This window comes from Bremia lactucae, linkage group LG17 (genome assembly GCF_004359215.1).
Source record: "Bremia lactucae strain SF5 linkage group LG17, whole genome shotgun sequence".
Classification (NCBI taxonomy): Eukaryota; Oomycota; class Peronosporomycetes; order Peronosporales; family Peronosporaceae; genus Bremia; species Bremia lactucae.
The window spans coordinates 759,441-777,825 of record NC_090626.1 but is presented as its reverse complement, the minus strand read 5'-3'; the positions used below and the strand labels follow the sequence as shown (position 1 = coordinate 777,825).

The following is an 18,385-nucleotide window of genomic DNA, read 5'->3' as shown; positions in this document are numbered from 1 at the left end:
AATAAGATTCAACGAGCAAACTGAGACCTTAAACGTCTTAGTAAACAGTGGATCAAGTGTATGCGCTCATAAACTTGATCGGATAGCGCCTCCGAAGTTAGCTTTGGAGATAACTCAAGTGCCAACGCTAGAACCGAAACAGTTTTGCGTGATCTTCTTAGTGGCAAAGTCAAGCAGATCTGCGTACTTGTCACAGATGACAACTACGTGTCCGAAATTCGGTCGGCAATAGTCTCTCCTGAGAACGAACGAGCTCTGAGCAGCCCATTTATGGACCAAAAAGTCCTCGGTGAGAAGAATCGGATAGGACGTATGAAGCAGTGGCCATCGCCTCGTGGATAACTATTAGCGACTGACAAAATTCTGTACCGATCGCTTGGCAATGGGCCATGTTAGGGAGCCAGCCTCCCCACATAGCTATCTGACCTTCTGTGCGTAAAGGAACAGGAGGGTGGCGGATCGTGCATGCGTTAAATAAATTGAGCGCTGCAACGGCCCAAACGCCGATACCACGAAAAGACGTAATTATTGATTATATAAAAAAGTACTATCTTTCCGCTAATGGATCGGATATATAGATTTTGTCAGATCCTTATCGTGAACAGGTATTCCGTTCACAGCAGTAAGCACCTCAATATGGGAATGGCCAGTTTTACCACAGGAACTTAGTAAAAACCCTGCGAGATTTACAGATGTGTAGTGGGATTTCGCACCAAGTTATTTTAATAACGTCTTCGTTCATTATAGAGCCATGAACGGAAAGTAGGACGTTGATGAGCATCGTACCCACGTCTGAAAGGCTCTTACACTTATCGGTAAGCATAAGCTGTATAGAAATATCAAGAACGTATATTCGCTGCAAGCGAAACACCACTTCTTGGGTGCCTCGTGGGTAAACGCGGTGTACACGAGCCCGGATCCGGAAAGGATCAAGGCGATCACCGATTGGCCTTTGCCAGTCGATGTAAAGCGACTTCGAAAAGTCCCTCGGTTTAGCGGCTTACCTACACAAGTACTCACGCAATTGTGCCGAAATGACCGTACATCTTTCTTCTTTGTTTAAGAAAATGTAAAGTGGCCACGAAACGCTGATAGTCGGCGTTCCTTTAAAAGAATCAAGCAAAGCTTGATGCAATCACAATCCTGGCGATTGCGGACCAAGAATGACCATTTAATGTGCATTAATGCCATTTGATACAGACGCGCAGAGCGCGTCGTCTGCTATCAGTCGCGTCAGCTTCAACCAGCTAACGCGATTGCCCAGTGCATGACAAAGAACTCCTTGCCATGAAATACGCACTGGCTAAGCTTAGGGTCTATCTCTAGGGAGATGGACCGTCTATTGTTTATACGGACCATGCGTCTTTACGCACCGCCGTAAACATTCCACACCTCTCGCAAAGAATGGCGAGATGAATGTCTTTCTTCGCGGAATACAACTTTACGTGGAGTATTTATCAGGACGATTTAACATCGTCGCTGATGTCCTTTCGCGCCGGCTCAATTTTAAGCCGGCTGCGAACAACACATTATGGATAAGCTCACTGTTGCAACAATAAGTGTTCCGTCGTCAACATTACTTGACGACGTTGAAATGAATTGTCAAGAAGATAAGACTTTCAAAGGGTTGATGAATTACCTTTGAAAAATATCCCAGCAATCCCTTAAAAAATTTGGAAATCGTATCGGTCCTCAACAGATCGATACACAACCTGCAATGGTTTACTGCCAATGTTGGCGAACCACCTAGTGTTGCCATCTCTACCCATAATGATTTTGCGTTTACGCATCATCTAGTGGTCATCGTGCACGTGAAAAGACCAATCTCACGACAAATCGCCAATTGTACTGTGCACGCCAGTATAAGATTGTCCGCAAGTACATACGTGCTTGCGAAGCTCGCAGCGGGTGAATCCCATTGCTTCATCCCGCGTTCTGTCACAACGCTTGCCTGTTCAGCCAGAGTGTTGGCAGTCCGTATCAATGGACTTCATCTTCAAAATTCCGAAGCCGATCACAAAGATGATGGTATTATTGTCTTTGTTGATCGTTTCAGCAAGATGGTACGTCTTGCTGCCGTACCGGAGTCTATAACAGCCAAACGCTATGCTCGTATGACGCATAATTTCGACTCCATGGGTTACCCCGTGAACTGGTCTCATCAGATCGAGACTCTATATTCACGGAAGATTTTCGGTAATTTGTGTTAAAATTACTTGGAACACAGTCGATATTGGAAGGATGCAAGATGGTGGGAGATCTGTTGAAGTTCGGCCGACCGCTCTCGGCAGGTGGGTGCAGCTATGATCGGTTTATAAATTGGTTGGATGGTAGAGAGCGCAAGAAATATTGTTTGTAGACGTTAAGACAATATCACTTCTACTTTTCACAGGATCCTCTCGACTTGCAAACTCTAAAAATTTATGAGCCCAAGAAGTGGCTGCGGCTGAAGGTCGTCAGCAGCGGAGGGCAGACGCCAGTCGCAAAAGAGCCGGCGCCCTGGAGGTGAAAGAAGAGGTCAAGGCGGAAACAAGGGACACGCAGAGCAAGCTGCTGGATCTACTCACGGGCCTCAAGGAGCGCATGGAGACGTCGCATGGGCGACTGGAGGAGAAGGAGCGTTTGAAGGGTCGCGAAGCTAGTGTTTTTGGTTTGGTATTGGGACAGGGCAAGACCATGATCAGAGAGGCGTTGGACGTGTCACCACCGAGGCGTGTGTCGTACGCCGTATCGCCATCAACGCACTTTGATGCAAGAGAGCCTGGATACGCTGGTACAGAAGCCAACGTTAAGATGGCGCAAGCGTCACAGCCAGTGCTGCCGCAGCATTACGTGTCACTTTTTTTCTATATAAGCGATATTAGCTGAACGGTTAGGATCGTATATTTTTTTTTGTTTTACATTTTGATTTAGAAATAAAGAAATAATATTTGGGATAACCTGTTTATAATATTTTGAAAGGAGGTGAATAAAATATTACAACCAGTAAGGGGCGTTTTTACTGCTTTCTATTCAACTCGTTTATTATGTTTCGCATTTTTAAGTGAAACTAATGCGGTACTACATTTTTTCTGTGAACAGGTTTTTCAATTAAAATTATTGATATTTTGCCAGGTTCATTTTGTTTAAGTCTTTAGATTTGTTTCTTTATTATTTACCCATGTATTAGCCGACGCCTCCACCACACTGGAACCAGACGACTCTTAAGGTTTCGTTTCGGCTACGATTTTAGTGATTAGGGCGCTAAAATGAGGGGTGTAAGATAACGCTTTTTCTGTACGATGGCGTTTATACGATGGCGTTTGGGGCAGCAATATTAGAATCGGAACAGGCGATACCACCATAATTAGTGAAACACAAAAATTAATATCGGAATGCTAGTAGTAATATTACTGTTAGTATGCTTAATTAAAAAAAAAAAGATTAGTATGGGAAATGCAGCAGCAATACTAGTATTGGAAGTTAAACAGCCGAACGGATAAGTTCAGTAACAGACGACGGGACTTCAATACGACCGCGTGCCGGATACGCGACAAAGGAAGCTGGGCCGCCGACCTTTTGATGGTAAGAAATTGTATCAAGGACTCGGAAGTGGTTTTCTATCGTGCGACAAGAGATTTTTAAGGCAGATCATGATTGCAGAGCGAGCAAGTGGTTAACAGTGTAGTGAAGACGTCAAGGTGGACGTATTAGGGCACCACTTGACCGGGATGGCGGAGCGATATTACAATCAACAGGTCCAGGGGTGGTGGAAAAAAGCAACCTACGCTAGAGCATGCTATGCAGCGTCAACTCCATACATTTGCGACGAAGATCACTCCCGCACAAACTATGATAAGTTTCACAGCTCCCAAGAGCCCCAAGCGAAGATGGACGAAGCATTACTTGTACTTGGTGTCCGTTCGTGAAGCGTGTGAAGGTGCTGACAGCCTAATTCAAGACAACATTGTACATTACGCTGACCCTAGTATGAGGGTGTCGATTTTGGCGAGGTTAAACCTCACGCGCATAGACTATTTGTGGCAGGTGAAAGAGCTTGCGCACTTTTCGTGCAGTCGACTGATCGAACTGCGCGGATAGGATTTCGGAAAGGACGTGGTTAACACCGTCAACAAAGGGTGCCGGGCTTACCACAACAATCGAACAGACAATCGCAAGGACCGTCGAGATGTGCGCACGTGCTACAATTGTGGAATGCCAGGACATCTGAAGATAGCGTGTCCCGACCGCAGCGCTGAGCAAAGAGCGACGGTGAATGTAAATTTCGTCCTCGCCATTGGTGTAACAAGTGTCAAGGAAGAATACTGGATCCTCTATAGCGGATCGAGTCGACACCTGGTAAATGACGCTTCAATGCTGGGAGACCTTGAGAACTACTTCAGCGAGTGCGTTGCTACGGATAGTGGTCACCTGCGCATAACGATGCGGGGAAGTGTGATTATTACAACGACAGTAATGAGGAAAAGAACCCAGGTGCGCTTGACGGATGTATACTTCGCGGAAAACCTCGAGAGTGATAAATTTCGTACGGATTGTTGGAGCGTAAAGGGTGTCGTATACCACACCGGGGCTAGTTCCGTGTGGTAGCCACATTGAACGAAAGACCGGCTGTTTTCGACGTGGGAGTACGCAATAACGTGTTGGTGTGCGCGCACAAAATGCGAACTAGATACGACAGGTGGAGACGTGCTGATGTCAGTACTTACGCAACACGAGGAGGACGCCGACCAGGATGTACAGAAAGGTCTGCTTGTGCACTTTCATAAACGGCTTGCGCATCTTAATTACGACACTATTTTCAGGAATACAGCTCACGGATGAGCTGTGCGCGAACTACTTGAATTGCGCCCAAGGGAAACAAACTAAGAACCCGCAGTCGCAAAAGGACACTGTAAGAATCGCGCCGATCGATGTGATTTGTGGAGCTCATATGCTCCGACTTCAAGGGACTTATGACTCCGCACGACAGGTTGGGCAACCGGTACATGGTAAATTTAATCGACATCTGGCTAATTACTGTAGCGTTTTCTTGGCCAAGTCCAAGGATGTTGCAGCTCAAAAGTTCAAGCACTTCATGGCTTTCTTTAAGCAACAGTTCAACTGTCGAATTCACGTTTTGAGGACTGACGGTGGAAAAGAATATAGGACATTGGAGCTATTCTGCAAGGACACTGGTATTGGTGCGGCAGGTGTGCGAGCCACGTAATCAAGCAAGTAAGAAAGTAGAGCGAATGTACAGCACCATCATGGATATGATGCGGAGCATGCTCTTCGCTTGTAGGATGCCTTTGAGCTTCTGGTGAGATGCCGCGGAATATGCGGTCTATATTATTGCAGGACTGTGAAGCAATTGGCGATAATGCACTGACGTTGATAACGATGGTGAACGACTCAGCATCGAAAGCAATAAAATTAGTGAGAACGATACTACTTTCACTAATGAGGAGAATGACATCTCCGCAGTGCGCACCGGTCGCACTGAAGATAAAACTTAAACCGAGTCCGCGGATGAATTCCTACTAATTAGAGAACTAGTGGTCCGTTTCGTACAAGATTGCATCGCTGATGCGTTTGACCGACAGAAATGAAATTCTGTCAAAAACGGAAGAGCAAACATTCTTTCATTCAATGTTAACAACTATCTACGGTAGACCTACCAGAACATGTAGTGGAAGTGCCCATGCATTTCGGCCCATTTTGTGTACTACACCGCCAAGGATGCGTGCGCATCCTTCGAGGCATGGGCGTCTCCGCCCGTACCATCAGTACAAGGCTTTATTAGATTCCGGATCACCTCGGAACGGTCTAAGGCGTCTGCCAAAGCCTGATGGTTCCGAGCTAAAGTATGATAGTCTCGTGATAGAGTCTGCTTCTCACGAATTTGACGACCCACTGCATCCTTCAAGGATGAGATCTTTTGACGAGCTGTCACCAGCTCGTTTTGAAAGGACCGATGTACCCTTTCATTCGCCAGTTGATCAGTCGCAACTTGCGCACAACTTTTCAACTAGTCATGAGAAGCATTATCGGCCGTCACCGCTAGTTTGCGGCGACGGGAGCGCTCGTGATCAAGGTCCTCTCTTAAAAAATATAGGGTGTGATTCAAATCACGATGTTGATTCGGGTTCGTCGAACGAGGCAAACCCGATTAACCCTTCCCCTCCACACCCATTGACGAATTCGAATGGTAAAAAGCATTTTTTTGTTGAATCTTCTCGAACCTCCGTGAGGTGAAAGGGGTTTGAACCAATTATCTCGATTTTTTTGGCGAGGTATCCACCCTCGCATCAAATGGAAACTTCGTTTCCAACTGATGATGAACCCTCCGGGTCTCGTTCGACAGAACGACGAGACCCATTTACCTACAGAGGATCCATCAGAGAACGAGCGCTTCCGGCGCTCGTAAAAGGATTGGAGGTTCTCAATCCCTTCGCGCATCTCACAAGAGATGAGCCTCCTCCAATGATGATCTCAAGATAAATGTTTACTTTGAGGCATGGGGCCTGCACCCTTAAAATAGCATGGGCATGAATCCTCCCACGAGATCAATGTATTCCTGCCTCTGTAGACAAACGGTGCAGCTTGTAGTGTGCACCGTGCCTACTTGCGCACCGCACAATCGTGTCTTGTGACGAGTGCTGCAACTCTCATTATAGGTGACTGGTGTCATTGCCCGACTCGGTGAAAGCTATTAAGGCCTCTGAATCAACCGGTGCCACGTCCGTGAAACCTTCGCGTTCTCACGTGACAACCAAAGAGGTGTTGACGAAGTTATGTGACGCTCTGTCAGACCCTTTTGGTGTCCGGAGTCATCTTGTGATGACTCCATGGACGACTACCACTCGTGATGTCAGCATGCATCACGAGGAACGAAGTGATCGTAAGAGTCACTTAAGTATGAATAATACTGGTGGTGCTAATATGCATTACCAGGATCGAGTGATTCTCAGGACCGTGCCGAGAGCCATGTTAGCGTTAACGTTATAATGACCCAATGGTAGAGAGACCGCAATATTTTGCGGTTTGCTCTCGAAAAGAAATCATGGTTGCCCTCTAAGGGCAACCTAAAGCGTTGGTCTGAATGTCCAACGATCGGTACCATATTCCGTTGTTCGACTCATCCAGGCTGCATAAGCCTGGTGAGGATGAAACGAAGTTCTTCATCGATGTTTTTTTTTCAGTATCGGTGGTGCACTCGTATGCGGGCAAAGGATGTCACTCCTTTGTTCAAAGCTTAGGAAGTATTTGTACAGATTGTGCAAAGCAAAGGCTGTGAAATCTGTCGTGACAAACTGGATGCATTCCGTAAACGGTTCGAAAAACGGCACAGTTTGTTATTAATATAGGAAAGTCAGTAGTAGATAGAAGATTGTTACGTAGGAACTTGATATTTTTTAATACAGTTCTCCTTTTTCTCTATTTCAAAGCCTTAGAATAAGCCTCTGGTAGCTAGGACTTTCTAGCTTGATAGAACCTTCATCTGCACGGCGTGTACGTTAAGTAAACGAGGCGCCCCACAGCACTGTAATCAGTGTAGATTGACGAGTACTGTTATCAGTACTAGCATAGAATGCCCCGTTACACCAATGAGCATGAAGATCTTGTAAGAAATAGTAAATACAGTTAGATCCATGCGGTGGACGATGCTAGCACCAAGACCGACGATGCGTCAGAACTCTTGGTGCTGATGAGAGCATGCAATATGGAACTGCGCAGCCTGGATATGGCGGTCCAAGGATAAAGGTGTAATATAAATGTATCTTTTTACATGGATATGTTTCTCATTACATGTTGCCAGTAAAGGCGGGTATGAAAATTTACCCGATCATGTTATAAAGTTGCACGACCAACGTTCAAACTTGGGTGACTAAGAATATGGACACAGGGTACAAGTTAGGTACCCGGATGCAAGGCATACAAAAATGGTATTCGGCCTTTCGACGGACGCGAACTGCACGAAGGACTTAGCTCAATTATTTGGAAAGGGGTCGAAGTTTCGACAGACAGGTTTCTCAAGCTCAGTCGTCAGGTAGTTTGAATGGCCAAGGGACATGAAAGTTGATATGTTTTACTGTAACTCTATAAACATTTGACCAGAAGCTCGGAATTATGGACATGCTAAATGACACGGTCTTGAAATGGCGCATAATGTACGTGGAATGAATCTAAAGAATCTAAGCTCGATTTCTTACCGACTACTGGCTGAGTGGTGACTGTGAAATCATTTCACCCACTTGATGTAGCTTACAATATACTTCAAGTTGCACGAGGACAGACATTTATTTTGCGGTGCACAAGACGTCAACGTGAACTCATCCGCCGACAACGAAAAATTGCTAGGTACCTACCTATCCGACAGAAACATCTATGTCTTTCTATGGTTGTAAGAACAAAGGACTCGAACGCATTTTGCAAGTGGTTGGATACAGCGACGCGGATTTTGCTGCCAACAAAGGTGACCGAATATCAATCACGGGTGGTAGAATTAAGATTGACGATATGCCATTGAGCTGGTTGAGCAAAAATAAAGTGGTGTTTTTTGCTCTCTTCCATAGAAGCTGAGTTTACTGCTTCTTTAATTTGGCTCGAAAATTTCTAGGCATGCCCAAAATGTTGCCAAAATTGAATGTGAATTACGAGGAACCGATGCCGTTGCAAATACCAAGATGCTTTGAAGCAGCTTGATGGCGAGAAAGCATCGGCCAAGGCCAAAATATTAAAGTTTGCATCAAATTTGTCGGTTATTACACTAAGCGTGGAATCAAAAAGCGGAAAATCGTGAGACCGTGAATATTCCTCCGGACATACTTACTGGCTGCACCAAGATTAGATGTTGCGCCAAGTGATCGGTTTGAAATAAATCGATTGAAGTCGACGGTGGCAGAGCAAGGATCCAGCGTTTTGTCATTGCAACGGGGTGTCCCGTTACATAAGTATTATTTCATATAAGAGGAATTATAAAAATAAATTCTATCTATCCTATGAGAGGAAATAAATAAAGAAGTACGAAATGGATATCTTTATTAATTTTGACTGAAATAGTTCCAATAATACCAAATTGGGTAATATTGATGCAATAAGACATTAGCTATATTAATTGGTTCATTTAAGTCTAAATGAAGCCCGTTAATCGTTATAAGACACGATTGTGGGGTGCGCAAGGAGGCGCAATTATTAGTTAAATATTACTATAATAAGTTAAGTAGTAGATCGTTACGTAGAAATTTAAATATATTTATAGTTTTACTTTGGGAGCCGGTATAGCCACACACCCCTTTCGGTATAGCCACACACACCGGCTTTTACCCCTAAATAATTCGATATCGCCACATCCCCGGCCTATACAGTCTTGGACGTGAACGATTATTTTAGATATAGATGGGATTATTGAAAAGTAGTACGTATATTGCTATATTGTGGTCTGCTACAAATTCATTATATTTCTTAAAGAAGACACAGTGCTCATAACGCAATGTGTTTACTACGGTGCAATTATACTGGTATGAAGCTTTTCTTACAACTCATTATTCGACGCGGGTGCAAATCAAGATTCAGCCTTTTCTGTCCACGCGAGAAGCTGCTTGCTAAGCAAAAATTATCTCAAGGTACCTGCATAAAAAATATCACAACTCTCGTGAGACCAAATTATGTAACTTGAGCAGTAAGGTCAAGGAGATTTGCCATAATGAAGGCATTAGCCGGCGTAGATTAAGTATTTATTTTGTTCTGACGACACCTGCGCTTGTTGTGACTTCCTTGATCGCAGGCCACGCATCTTCGTTTTTGTGGCCTTTGCGCCGTTCTATCAATGTACTCAAATGCTGACGAATTGCGTTTTTTTACCCCTTTGGCCATCCACATATAGCGATAGAGGCTGGATCATTTGTCGATGTGCTTGAAATAGATGCGAGTTTAATAATATCTGCTTCAGAAGGCGTTGCCTGTGCGGAGGCAAGCCCGAATAATGCTCTTGCAACTTAGCTATTACGTCCGAGAAACGTTTTTTTTCAGTGGCTGGAAAACTAAGATCTGATCGCATCATGGTGCTCAAAATTAATCGAGGAGGTGCTCCACCTTTTGAAAATTCAAAATTTGCTGCTTCTACGACTTGTTTAACGCCCTGGCTTCCGCAAATGCTGCAAGATTATCGCTTGCCTCATGGTTGTGCGTTGCAACGACTACACTTACTTTCCATTCTTGCCCAGAATCTGGATTCAGTTGGCGCTAAACAGTGACTGCCCATGAGTAGATAAGAAGCCTTGTTGAAGTTTGGCGTGTCTTCTGTACCCACCACCATGAGCGCGAGCAAGCCATACCTTCCTAGTTTTTCGGTGATTGTTCGGCCTTGGTGCATAATTTCTTCGTTGAAGAAGCTTCTTGCCACGCAAACGTTTTTGATTGCCTCTCCAGCTTCCTCATGCGTCTCACAAATGTGTTCTGAGGGTGGAGCAAGCGGCATGATGAAGACCGAGTATAAATGTTGGCGGAGTTGGAACGATGCACACCCAGGAATAAACGCAGATATATTTCTCACTGCAAACGGGGGTGGAACAACATTTCCTTTTATAATTTCTGTTTCATTTTCAACGAGTGTGTCGATACCAAAAGTGGTGTGTGCCTGTACCTGTTCCCTTTGTTATTCCCTAATTTTAATCCTTTGAATTCCCTTAACTGCTTAGAAACCTCCATCTGTACCCTTGTGTATGTGAAGTTTCGAGGCATCTCACGTTCGCTGTAATCAGTGTAAGGTCAACTAGTAATTACCAGCACTAGTGTAAGGTGCCCCGATACAGTCACGAGCAGTGTTGACGAGGAGGAGTGTTGAAAGGCAAGCTTTTGGGTGATGAACCAACAAAGTGGTACGCACATCTTTGTTTGTTACCATGCTTACGCTGAACGACTGTTGGGAATTTCATTCCTGATTTCCTCTGTCGTAAGGGTTCGTAGCGAGCTAGAGGAAAACAAAAGTAACAACTCTTCCTGCAACATTTTGTGTGTCCACTAGTTCGTACGTTCCTTTCTATTTTGTACATGCACGAATCTCCTCTTCCAGCTGCAACGCTTTTAACTTGGGGTGTTAGACGGTCTAAAGTACAGCTTCAAGGCCGAGCGTCATTTGAAGATGCAGGAAGATTGTGCGTGTACCTCATGGACTTGGCTGTTGAGCTCAAACCATAAAAACTATTACGTCGTTATGAATCTGCAATTTTGATATAATGACAACATGCTAAATTTAATCAACGAGTTATGATTCAATTTTTACACGACCTTAATTTGCGAGAGCTTATGTTACTTGAATGTGAAATGCTGCCGTCCTTTTCCTGTTTGGCGCTTACTTTTCGTTTCTTTATTCAAATTATTTGATATCACGAAAAGCGAATTTTTGGACACTTCTTTGAAAAATTATATAAGAAATTACACCTTCGCAAAATAGAAAGTACGAGACGTTTCGCGTAAAGCACGAATTTCTCTCTCGACTAAAAGAATTCAATTTGAATTATCACGGGAGCATTTCAAAACCATACTAGCTACTTTCTGACTCAATAATTGTTTCTTGATGCTCTGGCAAGGAATGTTGCGCCTTCATTACTTCCTGGTACAGCAGCTCCTTGAGCGTCTGCGGATCGTACGACATTTGCACATAATCAAACTGTGTCAATTTCGTGGCAACGTCGGCGTGACAAGGTTCTTCTAGCTGTGCATTCCGCCACTGACTTACGTACGAGTGCTCTAATGCTTCAGCAGCCGTAATTCGTTTTGACGGGTCAAATTGCAGTAACCGATCGAGTAACTCTAACCCTTCTGGATTTGCTTGTGGAAAAACCTGACCCCACTCGATTTTAGGTACCTGCGGATTTTGAAGTAAAAACTGTCGTCCAGCATACCGGCGCGCAATGGGATTATCACAAAAATTAAAAGTCGTGGGGGTCCCCACAATCTCGACAATAACTTTTAATTGATTCACATACGACGTGCCTGGAAAAACAATTCGCCGTCCAAGTAATTCCGCAAAGATGCATCCAATGGACCACATATCAATTGCTTTCGTGTAGGCATTCGCGAGTAAGAGCTCCGGTGCTCGATACCATCGTGTGACAACGTACTCGGAAAGTCCTTCAGCTAAATCCTGATCATTTGCATGTCTTGCAAGCCCAAAGTCACAAATTTTAATCCGACAATCGGAATTCACGAGAATATTGCTCGGTTTTAAATCCCGATGCAATACATTCGCCGAGTGTAAATAGTGAATCCCACAGAGCATTTGATAGAGAAAATATTGTACTTGATCGTCACTTAAACTTTCTTTCGAGTGGATAATACGACACAAATCCGTCTCCATAAGGGGTTGAATAATGTACAAATCTTCAAAGTGTTCAAAACTCACCGGTCGCTGGAGTTCTCGAAACCCCATTAAACATGGATGCGTGCCAATTTCACGCATTAATTGAATCTCACGCAACGCCAATAATGCCACTTTTGGATGTCGTAGAAATTGCCCTAATTTTTTAATGGCAAATGTCCCACCGTGGACAAAATCACTGGCCGCAATGACTTCGCCATACGTGCCTTTGCCAACGATCTTGACCATTCGATACTTCTCTGCAAGCTGATACCGGACGCCATTGATTACAAATTGATGCATCACGTTTTCTTCCACGTGCGAATGAATCCCTCGTGTCAACGATCGAAAACTACGATACGGACTATCGGACGTGGCCACAATTGTCGTATTCAAATCCGTATTGACAGTAGTCTCTCGGTAACTGTCTCGATACCGAGACATGGACGCGCGTGGGTGCGAGTTTGAACGATGGGACATGGACGAAATCGTAAGACCGAGTTGGAGTTTGCCAAAGAAACTCTGGTGATCATTTGAAAGCACATATGTCTGTATGTCACGATGAATGGATGCTTCTTGCATGGTGTTTTTTCGATCTACGACACCGTGTCGACTCGATTCAAGCAATCGATTGGTCGATTTGCCGTGGTGTTGATTTAAAAAATTCGCGAGATTCACGTGACTTTGTGCAACCACTTCATGATTCGATTGTCGACAACATTCAATCAATAGCACTGTATTGTCATCGCGTGAAAGCCGATCAAATTGCAAAAAGAGCTCTTGATCAAACGTGTAGGACCACGACGGTGTTGATAATTCATTTCTTGAATCACTCGTATCGACTTTGACCGGAGCAGCGGCGATTGACTGGGCTTCCGTATGCCACACACCCTCGAGCTCATTCGTATCCAACGAACAACGAATAAAAAACGCATCACCTTGTAACTCGCGTGATCGTACATTTGTGATATGAAACAATAGAATCGAAACAACATATCCCCCGACGACCGATTCTCGAATACGTTCGGCTAACGATGGAAGCGTGAGGGTCGTAATGCATCCAGGAGGTTTAAACACGACACTTGACGCCACGACATCGCCAAAAATCTCCCAGCGACTGACGCGACCGTTATCTTTTGGTTTCAGGTGGAGTTTATGTGTCCATTGCTGCATAAAAGTTGTTTCGTTATACCGCACGTGCATCATTTCGCGTCCCGAGATGACAATAATATATTGGTCTGGATACGCTCGGGTAGTGGTTTCCATTTCAATACTTTCGACAATATATTGTTCCACTTGCACGGCTTGTGACAATCGGGTGAAATACTCGAGGATACCGCCGAAACCGCGGTATTTTCCTTCGAACGGTACCATGGGAAGGTAATTACTACGTAAAATCACGTCGGATTTTAAAAAAGAGAAAAAACGAACAAGGACATGATCAAGAGGAGCGAGAATGTTTGTCTTTGCGAGCGGCTGGTTTGGGGTCACGGAGATGCTCGAAACAGCTGGTTTCTTCGAACTCGACGGCATGTGATTGGACCGGTCAATTTCCTCACTCGGTCCGTTAGTATGATTGGCGGATGGAGAATTCGGGAGTATATCCGTACCCCTCTCGTCCGCCGTAACTCGAGCACATAACGCGGCATAAAAATATTCGTACCCCTTGTAAAAGTCCTCGACATTCGTGCGTAACCGCTGCACGGGCGGCCGCAAGTGACCTGAAAGATCATGATCTGCAACGGCGTTCGCCACAAAGTGTAGCCATGCGTGTTTACTGGCCTCGGAGTTGGTACGAAAGTGCAGCTGATGACCCTTTTTCGTTACGAGTGTGAATCGATACATGGAGGAGACTGAACTACTTGAAGGCATGACGTCAGATCCAGGTTCTCCAGCATAGCCACTGCTATTGATATGCGGCGAAGCAGCGGAAATCATTGAATGCGAAAGCGTATTCGCCCCCGTGCATTCGACGTCGCACGCCTTGACGAGTGACACACGTTCAGAGAAGCCGAATTTGCCCTTTTTGATCTTAGACTTGGCATTCTGGCGACGTGCGTCCTCTTCCGATAAGTAGCAATAGAGCGAGCAGCCACGTAGAACGAAGAAATACGTCTCCCAGTGCTTTAGCCAATCGCTGCGCTTCTGGAGATACCCAACCCAGTGATATCGCAGCGGTACGTCGTGTGGCAATGGTCGCTGGCACGACGAATGCGACGCTTGCGAGTTGGACACTTGAGAGGCCGAGGATCCGCTCATTTCGGCATCACATGCACCTGACAGCTGCAGGTTTTCCTCGTTCGAAGCGGCCGTTGCGGACGAGCTCGGACCTTGAGTCATCGAGCTATGCAAATGATGGAGTACGCATACGAAAATGGCCAAGTGGTATCAAATCGTACAAGATTAAATTACTGAAGCTTGAATATTCCACTGCTACTCATGGCCAATCACAATGGGCAATCTCGTTCTCTTTTTTTACCCTATGTACAAATATAGGACATGGAAGTGGTGAAATGTGTATCGTTTTGTGATGTCGCACGATTGGTTGATATCAAAACCATATCAACTGCTGGTAATTTCAACTTTAATAGAACAGTTGAATTTAATATCCTTGAATCTTCACCCGATTTTAATCTCTTTCGAGCAACATAAATCGGCAAGTCCGAGCTCAAAACATACATTTAAACAGGATAGATTAACTGTCAAAATATGTAGTCTACCTCCTAAGAGTAAATATAACGCTCCATTGCTAATTTGGCTCAAAATAAAAAAATAAATACGAACGAGCGAAATTCTCTCCGATGATGAACTTATTCGGGCGCAAGTCGGCGGCACCTGCGCGTTCGCCCGTGGCCACAGCAGATACAATTCGCAAGCTGCGTGAGCAGCTGGAATCACTGGAAAAGCGGGAAGTGCATATTGAGAAGAAAATCTTGCTTCAATTAGCAGAGGCCAAACAAAGAAGTGTGGCAAAGGACAAACGTGGCGCAATCTTTGCGCTCAAACGCAAGAAAATGTACGAGGCTGAAATAGAAAAGCTCCAGGGCGCGCGCATGACGCTTGAAACGCAGGTGATGACGCTTGAGAGTGCGCACGTAAACATGGAGACGTTCACGGCGCTGCGCTCGGGCGCGGAGCAGATGAAGGCCATCCACGGCCAAATGAACGTCGACACGGTGGACAATATTATGGATGACATTCAGGAAGAAACGGCCATGGCGGACGAAATTGGACGCGCCATCTCGCAGCCGTTTGGATCGCAATTGTACGATGACGACGAGCTTGAAGACGAGCTGCGCGAGATGGAGGAGCTCGAGCTAGAAGAGAAGGTTCTCCAGCCCCTTGTCGCGACACCTGCAGAAGCTGCCACACCTGCAAAAGGAGCAAAAGCTCCCACCGCACCTGTCGCAGCGGCTCCAATGGCGCAGTACCATTTGCCAGAAGTGCCTTCCCACGTCATCGAATCGAACATTAGCGTGGTGGGCACCGCCAACGATGACGAGTTAGAGGCATTACGGAAGCTCGAAGCGTCCATGTCGGACGCCTTTTAAAGAAATATACGTATAGTGCTTTGATACCAATATCCCAACAATTGATAATTTAAAAAAAAAAAATAGATTCTTTTTTTCTCAAATTTGCGAAATGTTTTCAAATCCCCCACGAAGCTTTATCGTTTGACCCATTGGAACTTCTTGCGGGCCTTGGGCTGCCCCGCCTTCTTTCGCTCGACCATACGAGGATCCCGCGTCATCAGCCCTGCCTTCTTCATTGCTGGTCGCAAGTTCGGATCAAACGCTTGCAGTGCACGCGCAATCCCGTGACGCACGGCTCCCGACTGGCCCGTCAAACCTCCTCCTTTCACGGTACAATACACGTCAAATCCACCAATCTTGTCAACGACCGAAAAGGGCTTTAACACTTCCTCGCGGTGGAAATCCCGCACAAAATAGTCGACCAAATCCTTCTTATTCACCTGAATGCGGCCCATAAATGGCACCAACGCGGGTTTAATCCATACACGCGCCGAGCTCGTTTTCCGCCGACCTGTGCCGTATGCGCGGCCCTGTTCATCGACTGTTCGCACACGCACAATCTTGTTTTTAGCATTGTGGAACGCAACGCGCGCTTCCTTGGCACGAACGGCGCGTTCCTGCTCGACGCTCACCATGTTGCGCACCGACTGCAGCCACGTCGGCACGCCTTCGTCCGTCACGGCGTCCACGTCGCCATCGAATCCAAACCATTTCTCACCGTCTTGGGCGCCCCAACGCTTTTCATCAAAGTACTCGGCATTATGCGCCAAGAACGCATTGAGACGCTTCCGTCGCTCGGCCGTAGAGATTCCCTCCTCGTCAATAGGAAGCAATTCTTCTACGTCCTCATCTTCCGAATCCGAGTCACTATCACTATCGCTATCACTGTCGCTATCACTGTCGCTGTCGTCTTTCGATGCGAAGAGTTTGGAGGCGTCGCTCTTCTTGTCGCCAGAGCTGCTGCTTAAATAGCGTGCGCTGGGTACTGATAAGCCATGGACAAGCGACTGTTTGAAACATCGACGCAGTGCGATGGCTGCAGTAGGGGCTGCTGCTCGAGCGACGTGCCGCGTGGCGAGAAGTAGCAGCTTCATGTCAAATGATAGGCGTTGGTGTGACCAGAGGAATCGGGTGAGAGAAATTACTAGGATAGTTGCGAGTACTCAATTTCACCCATATAGGATTATCTCGAAGAGATTATTATCAAATTTGTGGAGAAATAGAGCTATGTTGTGTTCTATAAATTCGTATCATGCTCTTGTGAAATAATGTCGTGGTTTCGCTTTACGACTTTTTTCAAGACAAATTTGCTGACAATTTTGTAAGAGCTTGCTGGTTGATTTATCGAATATATCGATTCATATCTGCATAAACAATGCCTTCGACGGACAAATTATTTCTAAATTGCGTGCGTAAGGACGATTTCTGTAGCGGAGCTACCTCGCTCCTAAAGTCAGAGGAACTGCTCAAGCCTTAGGAAGGCACTTAACGCTTTAAGATTAAAAGAAGAACTGCACTTTATTTAATTATTTAAATCTAAAAACCTTACTCTAGCTTATTTAAAAATAGATTTCGGCCGCCAATTTTTATAACTGGTGGCGACCACATTTGTTACCCATAATACATGGGATTTAAGTAACTGACTATTTTAAAATAGAATAAAAGGGCAGTTTACCCATGAAGTAAACGTACCACAACAACGGTTCTCCAACCGAAGTGTGCCCCATTACACCCTCCCTCATCAGACTGTTGACACCGAGTGACAACATTCGCTCTAGTTTCTTTTTGAGGTTGGAACATAAACAGCTAACCGTTTGGTTACGTTTTGCTTTCCTTTGTCCCATGACATTTAAGCGTGAGTCAGAGACTCTGAGTACTTTCCTCGACGATGGGGCATGGTGGACTTTTAAAGTCACACAGAATGAGGAACAAGAGCGTCGCTCTTATACGCCTTTTCCTCCGGATGAACGTCAGCGGCCCCGAATCCGTTCCCAAAACCTGGTGCCGCTGATGTCTTTCCTGCATTAGGCAGGACACGGGACCCTGAGTCCAACATCATTACGAATTCGCTCGATGAAGAGCAAAAGCGGATAATCCTCATAGAGGAAAAAGCTCGTCGTCGAGCTGCCGAGATAGCGAAAGCTAAAGCTCATAGTGAATATAGATTCGCTCCCCTAAGTGCGAACGACCGTTTCAAAGAGATAGCGGGTCACAGCTTGGCCATCTGTATCTTTGGAGACGTAGCGAGAACTCCGGAGGAGATCGCTGCGCGCGACTCACTTCATTAGCGATACCTTACGCCAAAGGTAGTGAGTGACGCGAAGTCAGTATCTGACGTGTTTACGTGAATAAGCCCGTGGGGCTTCGGCGACCTCGATAAGGAAAATTTCGATTGTTTTGTTTCCAAACGACACAAGGAGGGAAAATGAAGTCTCATTTGAGAACTGGGTCCAACGAGCCCGCCGCCTTCGTTATATTTGGAAAATTAGAGTCTGGGGATGCGGCTAACGTT

General features: G+C 45.5%; 3 protein-coding genes across 3 annotated transcripts; 1 reads left to right on the top strand and 2 right to left on the bottom strand.

The window, feature by feature from the left end:
* Positions 1-11,524: 11,524 nt before the first annotated feature.
* On the bottom strand, positions 11,525-14,680 carry CCR75_006842 (uncharacterized protein; the record flags this gene model as incomplete). Its single annotated transcript, XM_067964909.1, has 1 exon — positions 11,525-14,680. One exon carries the CDS (start codon positions 14,678-14,680, stop codon positions 11,525-11,527), a length of 3,156 nt encoding a protein of 1,051 aa, XP_067823294.1.
* Positions 14,681-15,141: 461 nt separating this feature from the next.
* On the top strand, positions 15,142-15,891 carry CCR75_006843 (uncharacterized protein; the record flags this gene model as incomplete). Its single annotated transcript, XM_067964910.1, has 1 exon — positions 15,142-15,891. The coding sequence occupies one exon, from the start codon at positions 15,142-15,144 to the stop codon at positions 15,889-15,891; it is 750 nt and encodes a 249-aa protein (XP_067823293.1).
* Positions 15,892-16,007: 116 nt separating this feature from the next.
* CCR75_006844 (uncharacterized protein) lies at positions 16,008-16,967 on the bottom strand (the record flags this gene model as incomplete). The annotated part of the gene is made up of 1 exon (XM_067964911.1): positions 16,008-16,967. The coding sequence occupies one exon, from the start codon at positions 16,965-16,967 to the stop codon at positions 16,008-16,010; it is 960 nt and encodes a 319-aa protein (XP_067823288.1).
* Between the last annotated feature and the right edge of the window lie 1,418 nt (positions 16,968-18,385).